This window comes from Limanda limanda, chromosome 14, assembly GCF_963576545.1.
Source record: "Limanda limanda chromosome 14, fLimLim1.1, whole genome shotgun sequence".
NCBI lineage: Eukaryota > Metazoa > Chordata > Actinopteri > Pleuronectiformes > Pleuronectidae > Limanda > Limanda limanda.
The window spans coordinates 5401266-5427221 of NC_083649.1; the positions used below are offsets into that span (position 1 = coordinate 5401266).

The window sequence follows — 25956 nt, forward strand, 5'->3', positions numbered from 1 at the left end:
TTACCATTTAGCCTCCGTGGGAAGAACTTTTCAGAACTATATGATTGATGCTAAACTTTTATTCCTGGTTTCCCCAACTTAAACAAATGTCTTGGTTTTAAAATCATGCTTCTGTCTTTCTGTCAGATGTGAAATCATGAGAAATTAAGAATTCAATAAGATGTATTTTTGTGGAGAGATGAAAAGACTATTTGGACAAATATTTTCTTTCGTCCATTTTCTTTAAACCTCTTCCTTCTTCGTCATGTTTGTCGCTGCCCTCTAGTGGAGATATTACTTCACGACCACGACCACGATAAAGGACTCATGGAAGTATTAACGGTTACATATGTTGAAACGAGCAAATCTCTTAAAGGCAGCAAAAATCAATCTTATTTGATCCAATGAACTTGGTAACAAACAAGTTTTTTATTGACACATCCATTAGTATGGATGATATTATTAGAGTTATGTCTCCAGTCATTTTCTGATTGTAAGTCCACTATTATTATAATATTAAAATACATTTTTGGGCTCTTGCAACACCTGAGGTAAATATAAATTCCTAATGAGTCTCAATGTCAGGTTTCAGAAAACTGAGCCCTCTTTTTTTTAGACTTCCAGAGAAGACACGATCATTATCATTCACACAAATTACCAGATAATAATAAAAAAAGGTGGTGGGGGGTGGAGATGCAAATTACGCAAAATGAGAAAATGATGCGAATCATCTTCATTCATGTTAATGAAAACGAGTAAATTGAGTCTATTTTGCCTCGACATAGAATCATTTCACGCTGTTGATATAATCAGTCCTGGCCTCAGAGAGGGTTTTACTCCTCTGTGGCACCTTCAGGGAAACACAGTAATTGGTTAGTTGGAGCAATTCACAGGAGCAGTTCTTTATGGGAGGGGGGAGGGGGGGGATATGTTTATACTAAGTTCGCCTCTATGCAGTGACACTAAGTGAAATAAACAGCTTTTTGGCACAATTAAAGTGGCAGAAATGTAAAGGTATAAAATGCAGCCTGACTGTTTATTCGGCCGGCTGCTGTGTGGCATCGGAAGACATTTCACTGTGATCAATACGTGAGTGACAGCAGGGGCACAGCTTACATTCCCAGAAACAACAACAACATCGACAGTGCAACAGTAAAGAAAGTTGTCATGCTGCAGAGACAGGAAACACTTTAAAGAAACACCAACAAAGTAAATAAACAAAAGAGGAAAAAAAGTAGAGATACGAACCATGAGCTGCAGGTTCAGTGCTGGGCGCAGAGTCTGAGCACACAGGGAGAGGACATGGCAGTTGTGGAGGGAGGTGTGGAACAGGAGGAACAGCATGCAAATAAAGGAGAAATGGGGGAGAGGCAGGGAGGGGAGGGAGGGGAGGGAGGGGAGGGAGGGAGGCAGTGGGAAGAAAACAAATGACACCCATAAGCAAGCATTCGGAAGACCAGAACATGACAAAAGACATAAGGCTTACGGGAAATCAAAGGGAACCAAAGGCAGTGCAGAGATAAACAAAAGCTTTACAAACACACACACCCGCACACACAACACACACACACTCATTGGCAAAACACACACTTTCCCGCTGCACACACTGGACGTTGCATACAGAGGGGAGTGTGGCGACTGCTTGAGGAGATAGGGATGGAACTATTATCATGTAGACGCTGTTGGCAGCGAAGACAAACTATCAGGAGAAAATAATTGTGCAGCTGCTCCGGTTTAACAGAGCATGACTCGGGGAAAAAAAACACTTTGCAGAGGAGAAGCTTCCGATGGCAGCGACTCGGGCGAAGTCCTGGAGATGAGTCGGGCCAGGATAAGGTTTTTTGACGTACGACTTTTCCTCGTGATCGGTCCCCTAGCCTCACATTTGACTGCATTGCTACAGTGAGCGTTTGGGAAAAGTGGATATAACCTTTGATTCCAGCAGCAGATAGTGTGTTCCAGATGCTATTAGATGATCTGATAAGTGGCTGCTTGTAATCGTAGAGTTTCCCTCTGCCTATGACCTCTGTGTGACCTCTGTGTGTCCCGGCTTCGATCTTTCCCGCTGCTTCGACCTGCATCAGCAGTTTTATCAGCGGCTCGGCTGCTCAGGAGGAAAATGATGAATAATGAATTTGGTGAATTTGTCTCTGTTATTAACATAAATATGTGTGTGTGTGTATAAAGTCACTGTAAATTAAAAAAGTGCTGAAACACTTTCTTTCCTTGATGATTATAAGATATAAACATATGTTTGTACATGATTTGATTAACAAGTTATTTAAAGATGATTATATAGGCTTAGAGTTATTGGTTGGATGATAAAAATACAAATAAGTACATATATAGACATCAGCGTTTATGTTTACCAATATGCACTGAATGAAAAATTATACAGGATAAATGTGCACTTATCTTCTGTTTTCTTTCTATTTCTATATATATAATAACAAATTCAAGCTGTAATTACATTTCTTTGTTATAAAAGTTTGATAAAAGCGGCCGATAAATCAGCATAAGAAAAACATTACTCCCCAATAATAGTTTTGACATTATCCCCAAAAAGCCACATCGGTTGCGCTCTAATTATGTTTAGTTTGTGGCCAAATTTTATCAATTTTTATATCTTAGCAGGTTCCCAATCTTGAAAAAGAATAAACCCATGTGTTAAAACAAGATTTCACTCCCCCTTGTTTCATCAACCTGCTGCAAACACAACCACAGAGTTGAATTGAGCGAATTGATTTGATCTGACCCCCGACACAGACACACACTGTAACTACCAAGCAGACTCCTACTGTCCACTGTTTCATAGCCAAGGTAGAAAGATGCACCTTCCTGTGCTGGAGTGAGAACCCAGTGGTGCTGTAAAGACACTTAAGAGAGTAAAGATGCTGCCACCAACAAACAGAACGTTTATCTCTGCATGTGTGCAAGAACATTTCAACCTTTCGACACAGTCAGAGCACTGACATGAATCTGAAGTGATAACAACAACATTTGTTTAAGTCTGGAAGGATAAAACACACAAAGAGAGATGAACTAATCGTTACGCTGCTACTGGAGCGCAGCCTGTGAGCCGTCAACTCACACACAGATGTTTGTGGAGGAGCTGGGCAGATGTTCAGGGAGCAGCAGGCCAACGCCACACCTCCGCCCTGCTGCCAGAGGCTCAGGGTGAGAGGGACAAAGACAAGGTGAGACTGAGTCAGGTCCGTCTTAGAAGACCTGAAGCTCGAGGATCCATTTCTCCTTGTTGGGTAGCTGAGGCCTGTCGGAGCCACATGAAGCCACAGGCCGGTCGCTAGAGGGACGACTTCTGAGCTTATTGGGTTCAGTGAAAACACTACGAGAGCCTCAGCGTTATGTTATCTACAGGATTAGGTTTTCTGTTAAACTGGCAGGTTTTTAAACAAGAGCTTGTAGGTGACAGGGAAAGTTGTGAGTTTGCAATTCAGACTTTACGGTATCACACACGTGAGCTTGTTTTAAAGAAGGTTTAGAGTTCACTTCAGAGTATCTTTATTTAATAGCATCTAATAGTTAAATAAAACCAAACTTAGCAGAAACAGGAAACCATCCAAACCAACTTTTCAACATGTACTGTGATTTTTCTGTTTGGTTTATGTCCCGTCAACTAACATGGAGGAGTTTCTGAAGTCGATCTTTTAATAGAATCTACGTGATCAACCGAGGGTTCGACCGTGGCTCGGGAGGTAGAGCGGGTCGTCCACTAATCAGAAGGTGGTTAGATCCCTGGCTCCTCCAGTCTGGATACAGATGTGTCATTAAGATTCAAGACAAAGAACTGTATTTGGGTTTTAGTGACTCGTAAAGAAGTTGCACACTTTACAGATCTGCACAATTACTTTGTTTTCCAGGATAAAAAGACGATAAATGAACATTTTCCCTCGTCTGACTTTAATGAAACAAACAGGAAGCTACTTGACCGGTTATCAATATCGTGTGATATTTACTGTTGCATATTAATTACTCTGATATTTGTTGAGACAGAACAGGGAGCTTGACATTTGGTTTATTTTTAGTCTGGCTTCTGCTTCACCGCAGCCTGAGAGGTAATATCAGTTTTTTCAACTGGTGATTACAACAGGCAAATTCGCTGAAATGTAGATTTACAATAAAATAAACCAAAATCTAATTGTGAAGATGTGTTCATAAAGGGAAACTAAAAAAACAAAAGGTGCCTCCTGACTGAAATGGACCTTTAGCTAAACCACAGAATTATAGATTCTGATTAAATTAGTCAAATTGTCACCGGTGGCCAGTGGAGCAGACGTTATTGTGTTAGATCTAAATCATTAATCAGATCAGTAAATGGGCAGAGAAACTGCACTCCGGGGCATTTGGACCGAGGACAGAGGAAGTGGGACAGTATATTAGCACGGACTCATGACGTAGCTCAAGTTGGTTTTTCAGTTTGTCTTTTGTCTCACGTGTTTTATAGGTATGTAAAAGCCCAAAGTAAAGAAAGTAGCTTGTGTGGTCCTCATATCGTCCTGAATATACAGGTCAGGCCACAATTTTTTATCCAAATTCGACCAAACCCAGGAGAAAAAGAACAAACCCAACCTCAACAGACATTTACAGACACGTGCGGAGTAAAATATCACGCAGCTATAGCGCAGCCAATGTGACTGAAACCGAAATTAGCGCTAGAAATTTCTGTCTGAACCAGACCGGACATCTACTGACGGACTCGGGTCGGGAATCCAAACTCTATTACTCACATTTGCACGTAGCGGCCGGTCGCCAACAAAACATAAAGCTAGAGCGGAGGCCGACATTTCCAAACACACTAGAAGTGGTTGACCAATCATAACAGAGTGGACCTTCAGGAGGAAGGTCTTAAAGAGACAGGAGCTTACAGCAGGTGTTTGAGACAGAGGCTGAAAGGAGGAGCTGCAGCGACGCACAGGATGGGTGTGACCTGCTCTCTGAACATAAGACCATTAAAACCTTGAAGTAATAATTCAAATGATCAACCTGTCTCGGAGCAAAACATGTCTCCTTTAAGAAATGTGCGACTTTTCATCTTTCAGCTCAGCGGTTCACTCAAGGTCATCTCAGAAAGCAACAAAGGCCTTTTTGTGTTTTATCTCCGTCACTGCTCGGAGGCAGTCATGTACTCGAGTTCATTAGTGTCACAGAAAAGGCAGCGTGGCCTCATTACACTGTGGGCGGCCGCCATGTGGGGCCGTTCAATATGTCTGCCGCTGAGTGATTGCCTGTACATTTTTGAGCAGCCTCCCCCCCCTCGTTCACCATCTCCAGCGTCACCGGTCAGCTCCTGGCGGGCCGCGTCCCCCCCGACCGTGGACACAGCGCCATGACGACCGGCCACGCTTCCCATGAGCCCTTTGGAGGCCGACTGTGACGTGACATCCAGCTCAACATGCAGAGATAACTGCATGTCAATCATAATTATATTGGCAGAAAATGCATTATGTGGAATCCTGCACTATGGAAAATGCCAGGACACTGCTGGGCGTCCCCGCTGGCTGCATGATTACTTTTTTTTTTCGAGTTGGATCCACTTTTTCGGACCAGCCTCCTCTGCTCCACAGCTTTAGTTTGTGGTTTCTTGTATTTCCCAGAATTTTGCTGTTTCCAACATAGACCTCTGTCGATACAGAAACTATCTCATTCCTTTCAGCGAGAGATTTACCCTACACAAACTTCTGCATGTTGGTTTGAATCCAGTAAGAAAGGACAAAATCCTAATTTCGTTGTTGGTGCAATGACAATAAATTAAAACAATAACTTGTTTTTATTATTGCTACTTGTTAGGAGCTGATGGATTTACTATGATTCAAGCTCATATTGGACACTAAGTGTGGAAAGTATTTTGACTCGTGCTCTGATAAATTAAAAGTCGATCTAATTGTGAAAACCAATGTATTCAAACTTAACAAGGGTATATTTAAACATTCTTCCAGCGTCACTGACGGCTCTTAATCTTCCACCTATAAAAACTTTTTTGCCGATGTGCACCAGACTGCCTCTCAGCACATCACCTGTTGTAAGCTGTAACAACACAAAAGTATTCTAACACATGCAAACAAAGACAGAAACACAACTTAGCAAAGTCCACTATCCAAACATACATCAAATACTGTAAAAATAATATGAGCTGATTCATAACAGCACTGTATAGAATACTTAAAAGAGTTTCTGCAAACACATGGACCCCAGAGGAAGTATTTCTAAGAGTTAGGTGATCCTCTAGTAACCATCTTTAGGTTTTAAGTCATGCGTTTACTTTGTTTATGACCAAAAGCCTGCAAAACAAATGCTGCATTTTCATACTCATGCTCAACTTTCACCTCAAACCGCCTCACAGAGCTGGGAGCGGAGCTGAGGATCATTAATCTAGTTTGAAGCGAGAGAAAAACAAGTTGGTACTGTACAGGCGTTCTCCTACACACATACAGTATCTTCTTTTATCTGTGAAACCGAGTAAAACTAAACTCAAACACAAGGCAGCCTTTTTGTGGCTGCACCAAGAGATAAAAGCATCTTTTCATTCAGACAGACTTGGGCTTTTTGGGAGAGTTTTCTCTTTAAAGATGTGCATGTACAACTTTTTAACAAAAATAAATAAATAACACAATTTACTTGCACAATACAGCCCTTATTTGAACACAGCTGAACTCACACTATGCAGTGCAGTGGCTGGTGTAGTGTAAATATGAGCGTGTGTGTAAATACCGAGCTGAATGCGTCCAAATGTGTCTTCACTAGTGGTACTTTCCCAAATGTTGTGTGCTGCCTGATTACCTCCTGGCCTCATCTTTACGAGCTTCATCTCCTTTTAGTCAATGTGTGGAGCAGTAACACCTCCACGAGACAATATACTCCCACATTAAGAAGATGTGTTGGGCTCCGCACTCGTGTTTCCATGACGCGGCTGAGTGCTGTAATATCACTGATGCTCTCTTGGGGCCGTTATTCTGTTGCTATCGACCTTGATCCAATTAGTTATAGCCGGCTGGCTCCACTCTTAAAATGGACAAGGAACCAAACAGGAAAAAGTGGGAACAAACGCACAGAATCATACGCTGAGAGCACGTGTTAGTCAAGAGGACTGAATTCATAAAACTCTTTACTACATAATGTTCATGTAAATCTAGAGGATATTTGTTCCTCTTTGCTTCTATAGTTCGAGTTTTAAAAACTTTGCTTTTACCATAAAACAGCAGCTTTAAAATGAGTTTGATGGTTCACTGACTCAGAATATGAAGAATTTTCCCACTCCTCACAAATTAAATTCTGAGTTTGCCCGTAGCCTACGAAATTCATAGGCCGGGCATTCGTAGTTGTACGCTTTGACGCAAAATGAATTGGGCTTTAGGAGTCATTAAAAAAACAGCGTTTATCTCCAATATTCAGCAGGTAACTTTTAAAATATGAAGAATTATAACCAGAGTCTGATGGTTTTGTTAAAGCGGCAGCTCTTCTGATTCCACAAGCCAAGGATCATGGGTAAAGTTGTGTTTCATTTCAGTTCCGATGTTTCTTCTCTACATGAAAACCACTTCATCGCTCAGACAGGGATCCCAACAGAATGAGTCCCCACATGTGGCTGCAGAGGGCGCTGGTGCTCAATAAAAGTTACATAGTGTTGCTTTAATGGATTAGAGGTCGTAGCCTGATTGATTTGCATACAGGTCCACATTTATTATCTGTTTTCCGCATTCTTTTTTCCAGCCGTGTGTTGTATTAGTTGTTTTATGATCAGTCATATTATATCAATGGGGGAGAGACAGGCGATGGGATGACAGATATAAAATATGAAAGAGGTTGAATGTTGAATCGCTACGACAACAGGGGATTTGCACCAAACCAAAAAGAGGCTTTTCAAGAAAGATGTGTCATCCACACTGACACGGAAATAATAAAAGAATCTAAAGCACACAGGAAATGAAACAGAGGATTTTGACGGAGGAGAAAAGGAATATAAAAGACTATTTAGCTGCCTGTCCTAATTACAGGAGCTGGTCAGCACTGGGTTTTTTTTTTAGTAGTGAAAATAGCAATTTAGTCATTTCCCCTTGTCACTCTCTAAACTTAAGAGCCATGTGTTGAGGCTCTAATAGATTTTTTAAAAGTACTCTCTTCTTTCCCTCTAATGTGGAATTGAATTAGGAAAAAAAGCGAAATAATTCAGCCGGGCTCTGATAGATTCATTTGGCAGCGAGTCTCTGATCTGCTTGGCACGCCGAGGGTAAATGAAATCAAATGGTAGAACGTATTACGGCCATACGTGTCTGCTGCCTTCAATCTACACACACAGTAATGATGGAAAACCCCCGACGGCTGAAAGCCATCGAGGAGACGACAGCTGGCAGAAACTGTAAGTGGGTTGTTTCAATCTGAAAATATTGGCACTCATCAGGTGGAGTCCTGTTCATATACGGGACTGAACTAATCTGCCAATACACTGTAGTTATATGGAGTAAGTGCAGTGACTGCCATGCATTGTAAGTTTCCTGTATTCCAGTGAAGAGCTTTTTCCCCCCCGGGTCTGAGACTTTCTTTGCATTTCATTTCTACTAAATTATTTTGATGTTAGTCTGTCGTTAAATGTGCAGGAGAACTTGAGACACACAGCAAAGTCTATGAATCACATCCTGTACGATGTATGACGACAAGGGAGACAGGTGAAAGCTCCAAACTAAATTAGTGGGAAGAGTTTGAATATATCAATTTTTACCCAAATGTATAGAATTCTTTTACATGCATTTAGAATAATTTACTGAATATTCATTTTGGCTATCGTTTCTATTGGTTACGATCATATTCTGCTTACTCTCAATATCTGGAAACATTAAGACATTGCGCCAACTTTCATCTCATGACCGTAAATGAAACTGGATGATGCATCTCCACGTCACTGGACAAAAATGGAACAAATATTTCCTATCAAACGCTGACATTTTAGCTGGTGATCTAATTGACAAGTTTCGCACCATTTTTATCGCATCAAACAACTAATTAAAACCAAATTTATCAGAAAAATGAAAACCAGCATCAGTGTGATAAGAACTGAAAATGAACAAAACCATCATTAGGTTAAGGTTAATTGATGTATACTTTTAGATTTTTTGTTTGGTTCCAGTCCCATCTGCTAACGTGGAGGAGCCAGTGTTTATCACCTCTATGACAGATAGCTGCCATGGGCATGCTTCCATGGCAACATCAAAACATTTGCTCAACAGCGGCCTCTGTGGACGTAAATTGCAACTGCACCTTAATGACACATTAAAACCCCCTTTAAAGGTTCCACAGGGTCATTAGGTTTAAAGACGCCATTATTAGCTGATCCACCATAGACTGAGTTTAGACTGTTTTTTATTATACCCACATTTTTCACAACAACAACAACATACAGGTGTTTTATGAATATAAAACATCACAGAGAAAAATCATCCGGCGAGGACGACCAGCAGAACCAATAAACCTGTCTCCATGGTGAAGAATGCTGTGTTTACCTCGTGTTTTATTTTTGTTATAAACCCACTGAAATATTTATGTAACAGTAGAGTGCAAGAACAAATCTATAAATCTCTCTATTACAGGCGATGCCACAATTAACTATTGGCCGGAGCAGAAAGAGTCAGGCTGCAGCAGCAAAGGCCACATGACCCTGCTTTGCTTTTCCAATATATTCATCTCTACTTTCTGCACATACCGTCTATATGAATATACGTCCTTATTAGTGTTATTTACCTATACAATAACTGTATAATTCTCAGCAGGCACATTAGAAATAACTGGATCATTTTGCAAATCAGCGGAGATCTCAGCATGGATCAGTCAAGAGAGCTATAATCAGAACGGGCCTGAGCCGACTCCGCACTCCTTGATCCGAGGCAGAGGAGCCGTCAATCAGCCCTCACAGATAGCTATTCTCTTTAATCCAATCAGATGGCATAATCAAGCACAATGCCTGTGATTTCTGACAGCCTCGTGAGATTTGTTCCCATCGAGTGGTCTGTCAGAGAGGCTTTGATTGCGTTTTTGGAGCTCAGGCTGATTTTCGAGGCACAAAGCGATGTTTTCTATCAGCGTCTTTTCGGAGATTTACATTCACAACAGCCCTGAGTTCTGTGGCTGAACGAGCCTGATACATATTTTCTTTTCTTTTCTGAAATGGGCTTAATTTTCAGAAAAGCTCTTGTTCAGTTGTTGCTGCCGCTTCCCTCAGTCCACCTCTGATCTATAATAGTGTTTTATTTAACAAACAACAAATTAGTTTCATATTATTCGTGAGTAAATGTTGAAGAACAATAATCACGGAGCAATTATTAAACATTGTTTCATAATTTATGGCCTTTCTACTATTTGCTTGTATTAGGTTTTCCCATCATGCCATTTGAATTGATATCACACCTTACTGTCACGCTGCTATTCACGAGCACACACTCGTTTGAAAAACCAGAGGAACTCACAGGGGCATATCATAAAATCATTTTGTGCCGCCGAGCGCTGTAATTACTCATAATTCCTGACTGTGATAGATGAGGTCGTATAAATTCCACCAAAGTCTATTTTCATCTGTCAAGTTTCCATGTTAACCAATATTTTACAGAACATTTCGTGCATTTGATTTGAGCTTGTGGATCATAATGTGCAACCGTGACACCGAAAGTTTGAACATAAAGTTTAAAAGTTCAATGAAAGACTTGAAACATCGTCAGACGAGTTTTTTAAATGACCCCAAGTCCTCTTTGAGTTTGACCAATCACGTTTGAGCATCGCAGAACGAAAGAGGTGGAACACATCTACCGAAATGCATCAGCTTTCTGCTTTTTAATTTATCTGCCCTCATATGCAGATGGCTGTCTATAGAATGAGCTCCCAATCGACATCTGGACATCTGAAAGTTTACACATCTTCCGCCGCAAACTAAAAACACACTCTTCCAACTGTACCTTGAATAAAAAAAACTAAAATAAAAAAAAAACTAACCACTTTTTGAAACTTACACTTTGGTAGCACTAGAATGGCACTTACTTATAGCACTTTGTAGTTTTGCTTTATTTCGAAGAAATTGTACTGTCTTGATTCTTGTTGTTCTGGGTTTGTACCCTCAGGGTTGAATGCACTTATTGTAAGTCGCTTTGGATAAAAGCATCAGCTAAATGAATTGTAATGTAATGTAATGTAATATAGAGATGAGCCTAAAATTTCGTCTGGACCTAAAACACCTAGAAAGAGAATCAATGCATCATAACTTGTGTGATGAAAGAAACTATATTCAGACTGAAAGCAGTGAACAGAAGATGAAGTCTTGGCCCCTGATATCTGCCGTCTACACCGGAAGCCCCGAAACATCGGCTGCTGCCCCCAGAGGCCGAACCATCATCGGACGACAGCCGATTACACGGAGGAATAGTGAAATCAGGGCATCATTAGCCTAGCTTAGCATAAAACTGGAAACAGAGGGAACGAGTTGGCTCCGGTTAAAATTCGAAGTCATTAGATCTGTACAAAAGTTCACGTCTCTCTCTCTGAGACGCATATTCCAAAGTGCTGCACTACTTCTGAGTTTGTTTCTGACCTCATGACAAAACAATCTCAACACAATATCCACTTACCAGCTTTTCCTGAACTTTCCTGCATCTCCGGCTTTTCATCAGTGAACGTGAAATTAAGCGTAAAATGACCAAGCTTCCCCCCCTCCGGTTCAAGTCTTATTTAAAACTCATTACAGGAAGAAGCGAGTGTGATGCGACTCAGTCATTTCCACCCGTTAAACGATGATAACATTTAGAATCGACTGTGAGAAGCTGTGACAGACCTGGGTGACCTCAACCACAGGGTGAGAAAACAAGCCTGCGGATGTGACTGCTGCCGTGTCATGAAGATGGAGATATATGGAGTCGGGGGGGCGCTGAGGGAGCCCACACACACACACACACACACACACACACATACACAGATAAACAGGTTGTGTGAGGGGTTGATACTGTACCTTGATTGGCTTCGGGGTAGGAGATGGTGGTGGTGATGATGGTGGTGGTGGTGGTGGCTGTGGTGGGTATAGGGGTGGTGGTGGGAGCATCTGGATGAGGACAGATACATGACAGACACAGGGGGTGGGGATGGGGGTGGGGGGGGGCAAATGAGTTAAAAAAAACAAAACCATGAAGATAAAGTGAAGTCACTGGGAGATGATGGTATCGCTGGTTGATGCACGACCAGCAGCTCATCGTGTGGGTTTGAGATCGGCTGCAGAGCTTTTTGATGAATTAGCCGGGCGACAGCAGATTAAATACTGTACACACAGCGGTGACACGTCAACACATCATCGCGTCTCGGGCCGACTGCGATGATCAGTGTCGGGAACTTTCCTCACGTCTCCGGCGAGCACACGGTGGTTAGAAGTGATTAAGAGTCTAATGAGTAACACGTGCTGCTGCTGCACTTAAGCTGTCGTGGTTACGCAGCGAGTCGTCTCCACAAACAAACGCGTGTTCTCAATAAAATGAAATGTGATGTATGAACTCAAACATAACGAGACGATAAATGGCGGTAGATGAAAACACAGGGAAGGAAATGATAAACACATAGTTACCACATTATATCAGTAAAGTTGCAGTTTACATCCATGGGCGTTCAGAGTCGGTTAAGATATGTAGTAAAGACTTTGGAAGAGGAAATAAGAAGAGGAAGGAAGGAAGAGGAAACTGAATAAGAGAAAGTTTTGAGGGTATCTTGTCAGAGTTTGCGTATGAATGCTGGAGTTATGGCCGAAGTTATAGTGACTGTGACCTTTCAACAACAAAATTCATCGGATCATCTTCAAGGTCAAGTGGACATTTGTGCCCCCTGGTGTTCCTGAGACATCGAGATAGAAAGACGTAAATACTGACCGCACGGATAGAAACACGGAGAGAGAGAGAGACAAACCAAAAAACAATATTGAAGCTAGCATATGAATTCTTGAGTTATGCTCCAAACAGTAATAGTGACCTTGACCTTTAACGTTTTGACCGACAAAACCTGATCAGTCTGTCCATCAATCCTTGTGGATGCATGTTCCAAATATAATCAACTGGTGTACGTATGGACCTTCAAGATAATTTAATAAAAGGCATTTTGTCATAATTTGCATATTAAAGCTTGAGTTGAAATAAAAACCATCAGTGACCTTGACCTTTAACCTTTGACAGACAAAATCAGGTCATCCAGACATTCCTCCGAGATAAGTGATGACAAGAACGGGTGAACACGACAAACGGACAACCCAAAAAGATGTAGTGAAGACTAAGGACATTTTATGAGAGGTATTAAGTGTATTATGTCATAATTAGCATATGGATTAATGGATTCTGGTCGCAAATATGTTTTGTGAGGTTAAATTGACCTTGAGCTTTCACCAGTAAATTGTTATCAGCTGCATCCCAGAGTCCATGTGAACGTATGCACCAAATTTGAAGAGATTACCTCATGAGAGCGGGATGGACCAGAAGCACGGCCAGGAAGCATAACGCCTCTAACCATCGCTGTCACTGCCGCTGAGGCATAGAAATGAAAAAACATAAAATAAACAAAGAGCATCAAGCTGGGTCCGTTTTTCCTCCCACAGCGTTTCCCCTTTTCCTTCATTAGCCGGGTTAGACTCCCCACCCTGACAATGACCAGGGGGGAGATATCAAAAGTGACATTTTCCCTGTTGAAGTGGCAGGGCTGCACTGATATGAGGCCGCTGGCAATGCTGCCTGGTTAGAAAGCCTCCCATGCTGCTCTGATTGCCTGGGAACGGGCTGCAAAACCTGTTGGGGTTATTAAAAGGTGCCGGGGAAAAAAAAAAGAAGTAATTTCTGGCTGTCGATAAGGAGAAAGGCTGCTCGGCCCCTTAATGAAATAGGCTGTTATAAGAAGGTGAGGAAAGGAAATGTGTGTGGACAGAGAGCAGGGAGGAGAGGGAATCTAAGGAGGCAGGTGGGACGCTGTTTAACTGGTGGTAAACATTGTGAATATATCTAAGAGAAACAGGAAACACTGCAGCTATTCCACTCGTTTCCTGCAGGGGGCACTAGTGACAACACTGCAGCAGGTATGACTTTCCTTATCTTTAAAGGCTGAATGTCACGATATCAACGTTTGGGTTTCTAAACGTGGAAACACAAAGGACATCTGCACACTCATTCTCAATCAGCATTTCAGCTTCTTGGATGAAGCACATGTGCCAAAATGGCTTTTCTTTAAAAGCTAAGGCCACAGCGTCAGAGTTATGATTCAGCTTTCAAGAACAGCGGGCCTTGAAATTTCTGGCACAGTGGAATCTACCATTGAATGATTTCTGTCTGGTTTTAAGTGCAAAGTGTGAATGAAAACCATGAGAGAGAAACTCAAACTATTGACTGAAGGAGCTAAATTCTAAAAGAAAGTTGGACCAAACCAGCGGAAAGTAAATCTGGTAGCGTTTTGGCAAAATCTGAAAAAAGACCACACCAACCATGAGGATGTATTAGATATCTTGGAATTGTAAAAGAAAAAATTCCCATAAAAAGACAAGAACAAATATATAGCCACAGCCTGTTAGATCCTATCCCACTTTGCCAAATAGCTCTATTTTCAGGGGAAATAACTCAAATACAAATAACTTCAATCACATCAATGAACACACTCTTGCTGTTCCCTCCTCCATCACTGATACTGCAGCCACTTGAGTTTACTTGAAGGTGATAGTCCAAAATAAACCATCCTGCCGCTGGAAATGATCAACATGCATCCGTTCTTTATCAATACTGCGGATCATGAGGGACATGCCAGGAGGGCTGGAGCCAGCACTGGGTGAGAGGAAGGCATATATGGCCAAAGTACAGAACAGCATTCGTGCTTTACAGTCTCCAAAATTATGTTTGAACCATGGATGATATATAAAGTGAAGCCAAAACCTCTTGATCGCCACCTGATGGCTGGCTGCAGAAGGGCCTTCTTCATGTTAGCAGATGGGACATGGACCAAACTGAGAGCCCGGTGTGTGATTCAACATTTTCCAAGTTGAAAATAAATCCAAATAGAGTCAATAATCCACAAATAAATCAACTGTTTTGAGTAAATATTTTCTAAAACAGCTCTTTACGAAATGACACCAGCCTCAGTCTCATTCTCCACACTGACCACGAGCAAAACGATCGTTGTCGTTTCAAGCAAACACAGCTAAACAATGAAATGAGAGCAAACTCAAAATTCAAAGAGATGATTGAAGTCCCCCTGCTGTTTGTAATGTGGTCCCTTGGGGCAGCAGCGGTTGTTTATCATTTAAAAGTCGTCTTCCCCGAGGGCATTAGATGTTGACAGTCACTACAAAAGTCTTTTCACAGTAACACAAATCCTCTGAATCAAATCACAAAGCTACAAGGCAGAGGAGAGCGTGCAGCCGCTCAGAAACTCAAGAAGCAGATTTTAAAATGCAAATCGTGGCCTTCAGGTGATCTGGGTCCGATTTCACAAACTCCTCCGGTTGTACAGTATGTTTTCAATCCGTCAACCATCAGCAGCTCCTTTTAAAAAAAAATAACAAACAACCTTGACAAATACAAAAGGAGCTGTTCGGGACCGATGTGGAGACAAAAGGCGGAAGAGAGACTCGATCCGTCGGGGGGGCTCGGCTGGCAGACGAAGCCGGGAGCTGATGAGCTTCACACACGGACTCCGGCTCGGGGGGGTGGTGCTGTCTAATTGGTTTTATCCCATCATGAACAGTGAGCGTCCGGCAGATGTTTGAGATCATCAGTGTCAACAACTCATTAAAAACTTAACATTGGAGAGAAAAAAAAAATAAACAGATTAAAAGAAAGAGTGTTGGTATTGTCTGATTGTACAGTCCATCCGGGCACACACACACACACACAAACAAACACACACGCTACCCTTCCCTTCTTCTAGTGGATTGCCGATGTGATGTATCAAAGAAACACTGGAGCTCATTGACTTTCAGATGTGACAGGCAGAATGTGTTCTCCCTCCCACTGAGTCACCGGGCCTTGTTTACTGATGAGCTGCATGAATCAGTGTGTTCTAGTCCGAGCGCACGGAGACGGATTTCAAGAAGCTCCGAGACACGCGGCGAGCGAGAGGAGTTCGAAGGATGCGTCGCGTAAACGTACCGGTGAAACTTGCTTCCTGTTTTAAACACAGAGACACAACCGGCGTCTTTAAATCTGCATGAAAAGCTGTGTCAGTAATCTCAATAAAGAGCTGTCTTTATAATCCTGACACACACCCAGCCTCATCCATGTTATCCAATGGGACATGGACCCAACTTTAATCTATTTCTATAAACTATAAAAGGGCTGATGTTATACTATTGTCGTGATTCCATATTTTTCACACTATTATCACTCGTGCTTACTTCACAGAAGGATTATGCAAAAAGGGAAAAACACCCATTAACGTTTAGAGCTGGTTCCATTAAATGGATCTGATCCAGCAATTAGTTCATTTCTTTAATATTACAAGATTTTTGAAGTTTTCCGGGAATTTCTCAAGAAATAATGTAAAAATGTACGACATGACAGCTCAACAAAAGTGAAGCCACAGCATCTTGATTGCCCCCTGGTGGCTTGCTTCAGTATAGGTCATATAAACCTCTCTTCCTCCATGTTAGCAGATGGATCATGGAGCACACTAAAAATTCAAAGTACACGTAAATCAAATTATTCTCAAAGATGGTTACTGTCATTTGAAGTGTTCATGTTTCTGATAAATTTGGTTTTAATTTTTTAACTTGATGCTATAAAAAGGGTGAAACCTAATGATTGACAGCTGAGAGTGACGAGGGCACGGCTCCAAGAGGGCGGCGTTTGAATCCATGATGTTTGAGCTTCATTTGTTGATAATGGGAGGAAGTGTAGATACATTGTTTGTCTTCATTTACATTTAATACCTTTAAAATGAAAAAAAAATTCCCAGAAAGGGACAATAAAGTCTAGAATTAGCTGATGTCCTACATGTATCTGCAATATGATAAAGTGGCTGTTTACCACTTGCCTCTGATAGTGAGTGAACACTGACACTAAACATTTGTCTTTTGACTCTAATCAGATCACTGAAGATCACCTTTTCACATGTTGAGAATAAAAAACACACATTCTTGCTCATCACAGACGTCTGAGCTGCACATCTTCTCATTTCCTGCATCGCTACGGCAACATTCTGCCTGGCAGTGTACGTAAGCTCCTAGTGACTCATAGCAGTGTGGGAGTTGAACGACGTGTTCGGCGCTGCCTCGTGTCGGGCTGCGACTCGTCACAAAACTTTCCTTTTATATATCTCTTTTTTTACACTGACAAACCTTATGGTTCATTTGTTTTTCTTCTTCTTTTTTTGACATAATATCCAATTAGCACCTCTAAGCTCTGTCGGTCCGATGAGTTTTCCCTCGTCATGTCAGGTTCAGGTCCTCTCGTCTGTTTCTACCTTTTTCTCTTCATTTATTTCCCCATCGTTCTGTCTTCATTGTGTGTGTGTTTGTGTGTGTGTGTGTTTGTGTGTGCGTCTGGCGTGTGAGTGTTGTTACCTGGTGCATCTCTATAAACCCAGACCCCCCCAGCCTTTGCCAGATTGTTCCGTGTAACAGTACAGTAAATCGAGTCGGCCACAGTCTCTTTCCTCTCGCCTGTTTTCTTTGACCCGGTGGTTTCCTCTCTCTCCTGCTCTGTGCTCTCTCTCTCACTCTCTCTCTGTCTCTCTCTCTCTCTCTCCCTGCGCCTCAGATACCGGCAGCTGCTCCACCTGTTTGGATTCAGCTCCAGTCCGCCTGTCCTGCTCAGCCACATCTGCCATTCCCGGTCCAACTCTGCCCGTCTTCCAGACTCGCCCGCTCCGCTTCATCGAACCCATTACCGGGCTGCCACTCCGCCTGGACATCCCAGCACTCGCCCCTTCATCCCCAGGCCCCTTTTTTTTTCATGTTTGCAATAAATTACTTTTGAAACTTCTACCTGCCTAACGAGTCTGTGCCGTGCATTTCAGGTCCGAGAACAGAATTCAACCCACCTCTTCAAGAGCGATTCGTTATTCCCTGTCAGGATCTGAGCTGGTGATATTCTCGACTTTGTGAGTGGGGTGCAGCTCGAATTCCAAAATGCAAACAAGCTAATTCAACAGAGTTCTCTCTCCAGCTCGAGAGCAGCCATCTTGGTCGGTGTGTTCAGTTTCAAACAGATGGAAATCGCTCCTGAAACTGAAATCTGTTTGTCTCCAAGTGCATGTCCTGCGTAATCTCAGTAATCTGCCCACCCCTCTCAATGCAAACTGGGATTGGCTCGCGATCTCAGTTCTGTGGACATTCTGTGATTTGTTGTTCGAAAAGTCTGGACTGAATTTTGGGGAAGAAAGTTTTTAGGTTTTCAGGCAAGTTAAAGACTTGACCAGGTTTTGAAGCTGAAGGAGTTTGAAGCTCTGGTAAAATCCTCTGAGTCCAGTCTGTCAGTGTGAAAGTGTTTAAATGTTAATAATGTGTGTCTGTTAATTACTTATATTGTTGTTTATCTCTTTTGGACAAACCTGGTTCAATAAAGGCTACTAAAAGATACATGATAATAACAAGATAGAATAATCCCCTGCCTGTTTGGATAAAAACATGATTTCTTCAAAATGTCCATGAATTGGATTTCGTTCAAGTACGTTTTTATTGAGCTTTAAATGTATCTCAGACCTTTTTAATTCACTGCAGAATCTCAGAATAAAACCTGGGCTCAAGTTTATCATCCAGTGATCTGCAAGAGACGGGTAGTTTTTGTCATATTGTCATAATTTGACTGTTGACGTATGTAAAAAATATATGTTACATGGCATTTTAAGTGAATTGGAGACATTTTTAGTGTATCAGAGAAATTATGGAATTCGAGATCCCACAGACTGAATTCAAAACCTCTTTGCAAATTTGTTTTGGGGCGTGATGAGCTACTCCCCCCCCCCTCCACCCCTCCTCATAACACAGCAATTTCACTTCCACTCAAGTGCAATTACGGCAAACGCGATGGCACTTACACACGGAATGTTTCAGGACACTTTGCTCCTCCGGAACACGAGATGGAGATGCCACTTAAAAGCGCTGACGGTGATTTCTGAAGCGACTCCCATGTGTTTCCAAACGGGCGGAGAAGCGTAAAGTAAGTAGGAAGATGACTGAGAGCAACAGGGTCACTACACATGCTGCTGGCGTGCAATAACATCCGGTGGTGGCCAAGGAGCCGGCTGGAAGAGAGAGAGAGACTCGGGTATTGGGAGAGCGTCGGCCTGTAAACGACTTCAAACCCCTCGGCGCCGGGTCTCACTCGCCTCCGAGAGGGAACACCCCCCCCCCGATGGTTTTTGGTTTCTCACCCTGAGAAGTCAGAGCAGCAGTGAGAGCCGGATATGTGCACACGGCATTCTTTTTCCTCTCTGGTAACATTGTTAGTGTCGGCCAGGCTCGTGGTGTTCTCCATCACATAGGGTCACAATACTCTGGAATCGGATGTATTAGAGGGGAGGCTGGAGGAGGCTGCCTGTCGAGCATTGAGCTGGGGGGGCGGGGGGTACTTCATCATTAGGTTACACAGCTCTAATGTTCAGTCTGGGAGCTTGTGTTGATTTTATTTTGGTAAATTAAAAGTTAACCGTTACGAACATGCGGGTTTTTCTAGTTTTTCTTTCTTCTGCTGGAAAGTTTTGACAAAGTTTCGACTGACGTTTGCTCTTCATCACTATTTCATCACTTTCCAACACGGCTGGGAGGGGATCCCGGTTTAGATGTTAATGGACCTCGTTCTTCAGGAAACTCCTTAATTCACTTTAGATAGTCCGAAGGGGGTTTGGTCTGTTTGGTTCGGACGGAGGAGAAACCTGAGACCTTATTGCCTCTTGTTGTCGTTCTAGGTTCTTTAAGTTGATAATGACTTATTAGGAAAGATTTGTAACACGGAGCCAAGTGGGGAAAATCAAATGCTGAAGACTGAAAGCAGAACTTACAAATCATCATCAAGGGTGATTAAAAGACAGAAACGGGACATAACAGAGGATTTTGCAGCGTATTATAGATATAGTCTGCACATAAAGATGAATGGCTCCACAAAAGCAAGGCCAAAGTGTCTTGATCGCCCCCTGGAGGATTCGGGACGTGGACACAAATCAAATTTGACGTCAAATACATTTTTTCTCACATACGGTTTCTGTTGCTTTAAGTGGTTTTTATTCGATGCTGTAAAAACAAGATGGCACCTTTTGTACCCGGGATATTTTAGCTTCATAGCCGTATAGTGGGAGGAAGTGGACATAAGACAAGATCCTGTAAATGGTCCATTTAGCTTTTAACACCTCAAACGAACCCCACCAGAGTTCAGCTGGAGACCCCCAGGGACCCTGACTCAGTACATGAGCTGTGAAAGGATCTTATATTACACAGCTGTGTGAGAGAGTACATGCTGGTGTTCTTTCTAGGGAGCCTCTTTGTTTCTAGGCACATGCTTTCCTTCAGCTTCTGTTTAGGTAAATGGTGCATTAAGGACGGTGGTGTCATAAGAGCAAGGGGGGGTGTATATATGTGTGTGTGGAGGGGCAGACTGGAACATAATGTGAGAATCAGCTCAGCCACCACATCCTGTCTTCCCATTAGCAAGGCGGAGGCTGGTTCATGATTTGCTGTTGAATTACAGCGGACATTAGTCGTGTGGGGGCCACAGACACATCAAAGTCATCAAAGGCCCGGCTCTAAAAGGATGGAGCCCTCCTGTGGCTTTAATGGTGGCGTTTTTTTTGTTTTTTTTAAGGTGCAATGCCTTTTCGTCCATATGTTGTGTGACCATGCTTTGCTTTGTGTGTCTGTCACCATGGGGGCACGTGTGGGCGGATGAGACAGAGGCAACTTGCAGCCCACATCATTGGGATTTGGTGTTTTGGGGCCAGGGGAGAAAGGCGACAATTACCGGAGCGTTCATCGGCATCTTCGAGCAAAGTTACACTGTGAGGATCACGCAACTGTCGGCAATACGACGGCTTAAAGTGACAGAGCTGCTCTTATCAGAGACTTTAATGTGGGCTGTAATTGATCTGATTAGAAACACATTTGCACACTCACAGACACACACACAGACACACACAGACACACACAGACACACACAGAAAGTCTCTATGACTTCAGAGGACATTGTGTTGACTTTTTTTCATTTTCCTTTCACCTTAACCTGAACTTCATCTCGTTCAAACCTGAAAACACATCTTCCTCTTAATTTTTAAATGATTTTTTTTGGCAATTAAAACCTTCATTTTTATAGGACAGAGTTAAGTGGGGGAATAAATGCAAAAGTGGGCGTGCCTTCATCTTACAATTTAACGCTCTACGTTATTAGCACTTGCTTTTTTGTCCCCATGAGGAAAACAACAAAAGTCCATAATGTGTAGATAGAATCATGTCCCCACAACATGAGCAATACCTGGACCACACACACACCTTTTTCCTCTCTGTCACTTAAAAATTAAACTTCTCATCTCATCTCAACTTTATAACCTACATATTTAATCTTAAACTTTCTTGGATCTTCAGTTTCATAAGATTCCGGACCTTGCTTATTCGCTGACACATCAGACTAACGGTGGTAACGATAGCTCTTTTGTCCCAGATGAGCCTGTTTCATGGATTTATTAATCTCTCCATTCAAAAACCATTGCCAGCGTCATGTATTCTCCTGGTTTCTTAAAATACAACGTGTATATTTTGTATAATGCCCTGTGCAGGCAGCTTGTCAGCGCGGACCTGTTGTGACAGGTGGGCTTGGACAGGATTTGGACGACTCGTCTTCAACCACAGCACGAACCAAGAGCTGAAGCACAATTGCAGTTGTCAGCAGCGTTTTAGAGGATCAGTGTGAATGCAAAACATCTCAGTTGGAATAAAAAAGCTCACGTCTGGCTATACACAGAGCACAATGGTTTTAAATTAGCAAAGGATCAGAAATAGAGCAGACGTAATATATGGCCAATACGTATTAATCGGAAAATCCCTCACAAGCCGATACACAATGATACTGCACATCTTGTAGATTAAATACCCATTTCCTGACTGAAGGACTACAGATATACAGGATGTTCTACCTACCGTTACTTCAGATAAAAGTAATAAGCAGATAACTTCCTGTCTATCAAAGATCTACGTGTCAAAGTGATTCCTGCAGAGATAAAAAAAACAGAATATAGACACTGCACTGTGGGTTTAAACTAACAGCTCTTATAGAGCAGGTGGCAGGAAGCTGCTCCGTTGTTTTATTGCACTCATCATTAGCACATCAGCTCTCTCCGCTGTAAATAACATCCATTCAGCTGGTGTCCGTTAGCATCCATTCCATCCCCCCCGACGACGTAAAAAAACTACTCTTCTCACTCGGCTAATTCCCTCCGACAATAGCAGCCAGATAATTTCTCTGTGGGATCGGGGGTGTCCCAGAAGTGATAGTGAAGTCGTTTTCGGCCGAGGGAAAATTACCACATTAGAGTCTAATGCTCTGCTCTGGGGGAGAAAATGTTACTGGTATCAACAGCATAAAAGCATATTTAGATAATGCTTATGAGGGCCAGAGAAATCCGTGGGGAGGGAAGAGAAGGATGGAAGGTCGGCGAGGAAGCCACGGATATAAATAAACCCGGCAGAAGTTTGGTGGAAGCAGCTTAAAAGAGAAAAGCCAGGTTTGTGGAAGGAAAACTGACTTTTTAGGCGATTTTAATCCTGAATACTATATGTCTAAATCTGCCAATATCTCCTCCTGATCAAGCTTGTTGTGCATTTTGTGCGTGCGCTGGAAATAGATATGTAACAGTTGTTTTTCTTTTTCACACATTTGCTCCGTATTGCGTTGTGTGTGGCGGTTAATTCCAATTTATAGAGATCAGGGGTTCGCCTTGGCAACGCGTGTGGATGAACGTGGGGAGGTGGAGCTTCTGTCGGGGGTGCATTCGTTTAATCACCAGCTGGGTTTTCTATTTAGGTTCATGTATATAAGAAGTTCCTCTTTAGCAGAGTCAAGGGTCCAAGCACAGGAGGGGTTGGATGTTACATCTGAGGCCATTTTGACGTGGCGCATGAATCCATATATTCAAAATGAAAGGAAGTGACTCATTGGGGCTGATGTAGTCGAGTCTAATCTTAGACCTAACCACATAGTGTATGATTACCCGTGGCAATTAAATACATGAGTGGCAAGATAAAAACCCTCTGCACCTGTACTGAAACACTACAGTGTGGATTGTGTGAGTGTGTTGTTAGCTTGCAACACACAAATCTTGTAAATACCCAATTTCAAAAATCTTTTGACAATTCTGGTTTTTAAGATTCATGAGACAATCCTCCAAAAAAACTGAAATTAAACTTCTGATCCAAAAAGGGGTTTAAACTGCCAGGTTAGCGATTTTCAAACACGAGAATATCTCAGACAAACTGCGTACAAGCAAACGACTGCATATCTTGAAGAGTGTACATCTGGATGAAAAAAGGGAAGAGTTAAAAAGCAAAAGGAGAAGAGAAAGAAAAGCAGACACAAGACAGAGATACAGGAGAGAGATGGTAAAGGTTGAGATGGTGAGTGTTAGCTCCTCGTACCATAGACGTAGAGGATGTAGTCGTCAAAAGACTCTCCCACTGAGTTGGACGCCACGCAGCGGTAGGTTCCGTTGTACGACTTGTTCAGGTTCTCGATGTAGAGATCGCCGCCGGTGATGACGGCGTGTGACGGCACGTCATCGTCCACCTTGACCCAGTTCACCCGCTGAGGCCTGGAAAGCAGAAGAACAGATGGAACGGTGAGATCTCAGGGATCAGAGGAAAGAGTTTGAGTCCCTTCATCACAACCCAGGATATGAAAATGTTGAGGATTTTTAAACCTGCTAAACCACAGACTGTGTATAAAGATGGATGACACGTCCCCACTTCCTCCCACTATCGGGGTCCCGCCCATATATATATGCTCGACCAATCGCAGGCGAGTCTCAGCTGCATGTTTATAACTAATGAAAACCAAACTTGCAGTAAAAATACATCAATGTGAGAAGTCCTTCCTAAAATGTTAGAAATAATCTATGAGAAAAATGTATTTCACGTGGATTTGACCTTTTTAATTTGGTGCATGTTCCATCGGCTAACATGGAGGTGGCAGAGTTTATGACCAACCCTGCAGCCAGCCACTAGGAGGCGATAGAGACAACATGTCGTACATCTTTACATTCAATCTAAAGGCCGGCGCATGCATCTGCAACGGCGTCTGCGGCTTTTCACGCAGTTGTGACGCAGGACTCATTGTCATTCATGGTTTTCCAAGCGTTGCGCTGGATGCAAAGCAATTCACCGCCAGACCACTAGGCGGAGTAATGTTTTTTTGTCGAAGTCGGCTCTTCTTTGTGTGTGGCACGAAGAAGAGCGGTTTATTTACATCGCCACTGCGGCTCCTCAAAGCCTTTTTCTGGGGGACAAATCCGCCGGTCAGTGACGGGTTATACTCGTGGTCATAGTTTCAGATCTCTTCTGCCAAGTGCTCTTCTATTTGGTACATATTCGTTCTTCTAAATCTTCCGTGGTTTTGCCGGTATTATCGGGCATGAACCGGAAATGCGACTCCGGAAATTATGTAGTTAGCAGACCAATCACAGCCTTGCCGGCTACGTTACACTTGCGGAGCTTTGCCGTCTAGTTAGAAAAATTGGGCGACGCACGTAAGCACGTAAGAAGGGATACGTAAGTACTTAAGGGGCCCGGAAGGCCTTTACGCTTCCGGGCCTGTGAAAACGCAGAAGCATGCGCCGGCCTTAAGGTCTAAACACATTCAATCAATCTGACGTCCTCTTGTTTGATGAAGTAGAACTCGCTCCATCGTCCCGAGCCTTTTCTAATACTGAGGTCTATTCCCTCACCCTGGCACACATGCCTTTAAGCTGCTTGCCAGAAAAGAGGCTAAAAAGAGCGAGGATATAAAAAAAAACAAAACAAGACATGACATCCTTCCCTTTGTGTCGAGTTAAAGCAACAATAACTCCACGGTGGCTTTGTCTTGTAAATTACAGGCTTTCCACGCTTGTATACTGATGAGTGTCTCGGTGTAGGTGGGCGTCCACCCAGCGTCTGTATTTGTTCGTCTTTGTACCTTGACGGAGGTTTTACAGTGGGGGTGACAGATTCCATTTTTATGACAATGAGCTCGGGGCGCCCGGAGTCACACAGGGCGGAGGAGAAGAGAGAAAGACAAAACGCTTCTATTTTGCCGCTGCAACTTGCAACGGCCGGCGCCAGCTCCTGTTATTTCCCCTGAGCTCGTGCTGATGGTCTCTCTCTCTCCTTGTGTTTTGTTGTGGTGTTTTAACTTCTTTCCCTTCATTTGAAAGCATTCGGCGTGGAGGGAGCAGGCAAATAGGGGAGGAGGAAGAGAAAAATATGAAATAGCAGTTGGAGCTCAATGGAAAACACAAACAAACACAAACAACCGGCGTGCTTTAGCGGCTGCTGTGGACAGCTTGACACCGAGCAGTACTACAAGTGTTCTCCAGATGAGCTCAATGAAAAGATATTTTCCAAACATCGCACGGAAAGACATGACCTCGAAGAAAGAAAAAAGGTGGATGGGATGTTGTGAGGAGTGAAGGCAGATAGACGGAGATAGAGGAAAGGCTGCAAGGAGAGAAGAAGGGCAGGCGTCTGGAATACAAATGGCCGCCGGCAGCCGGGGCCCCGGTGCTATCTGCTGGTAATGACTGCACAACTCTCAGCAGCTCTAATGAAAATGACTTCCAATTCCCGGCTCACTGTATTGATTGTGTTTTCATCTTTATAAAATGAATACGGGTAGCGCGCTTGTCTCTATGCCAAGTATGAAAAACTGTGGGGGGGGGGCAGGCGAGGAGAGGAATTTTAGAAAGGTACACAGTGTTCGGTACCTTGTGTGTCTGTGTGTGTGTGTGTGTTTGTGTGTGTGTATTTGC

General features: G+C 42.8%; 1 protein-coding gene across 3 annotated transcripts in view; it reads right to left on the minus strand.

Moving 5' to 3' along the window:
* Positions 1-25956, minus strand: part of cadm1a (cell adhesion molecule 1a) — a 347324-nt gene that overhangs the window by 23318 nt on the left and 298050 nt on the right. For 2 of the 3 annotated variants that reach the window (XM_061085532.1, XM_061085531.1), the window contains 3 exons: positions 23591-23763; positions 11978-12067; positions 1228-1260 (listed from right to left, as the gene is read on the minus strand). In XM_061085532.1, the coding sequence (XP_060941515.1) occupies positions 1228-1260; positions 11978-12067; positions 23591-23763 (296 nt within the window). The remainder of the gene's footprint in view (positions 1-1227; positions 1261-11977; positions 12068-23590; positions 23764-25956) is intronic. The other variant, XM_061085533.1, reaches the window with a different exon arrangement.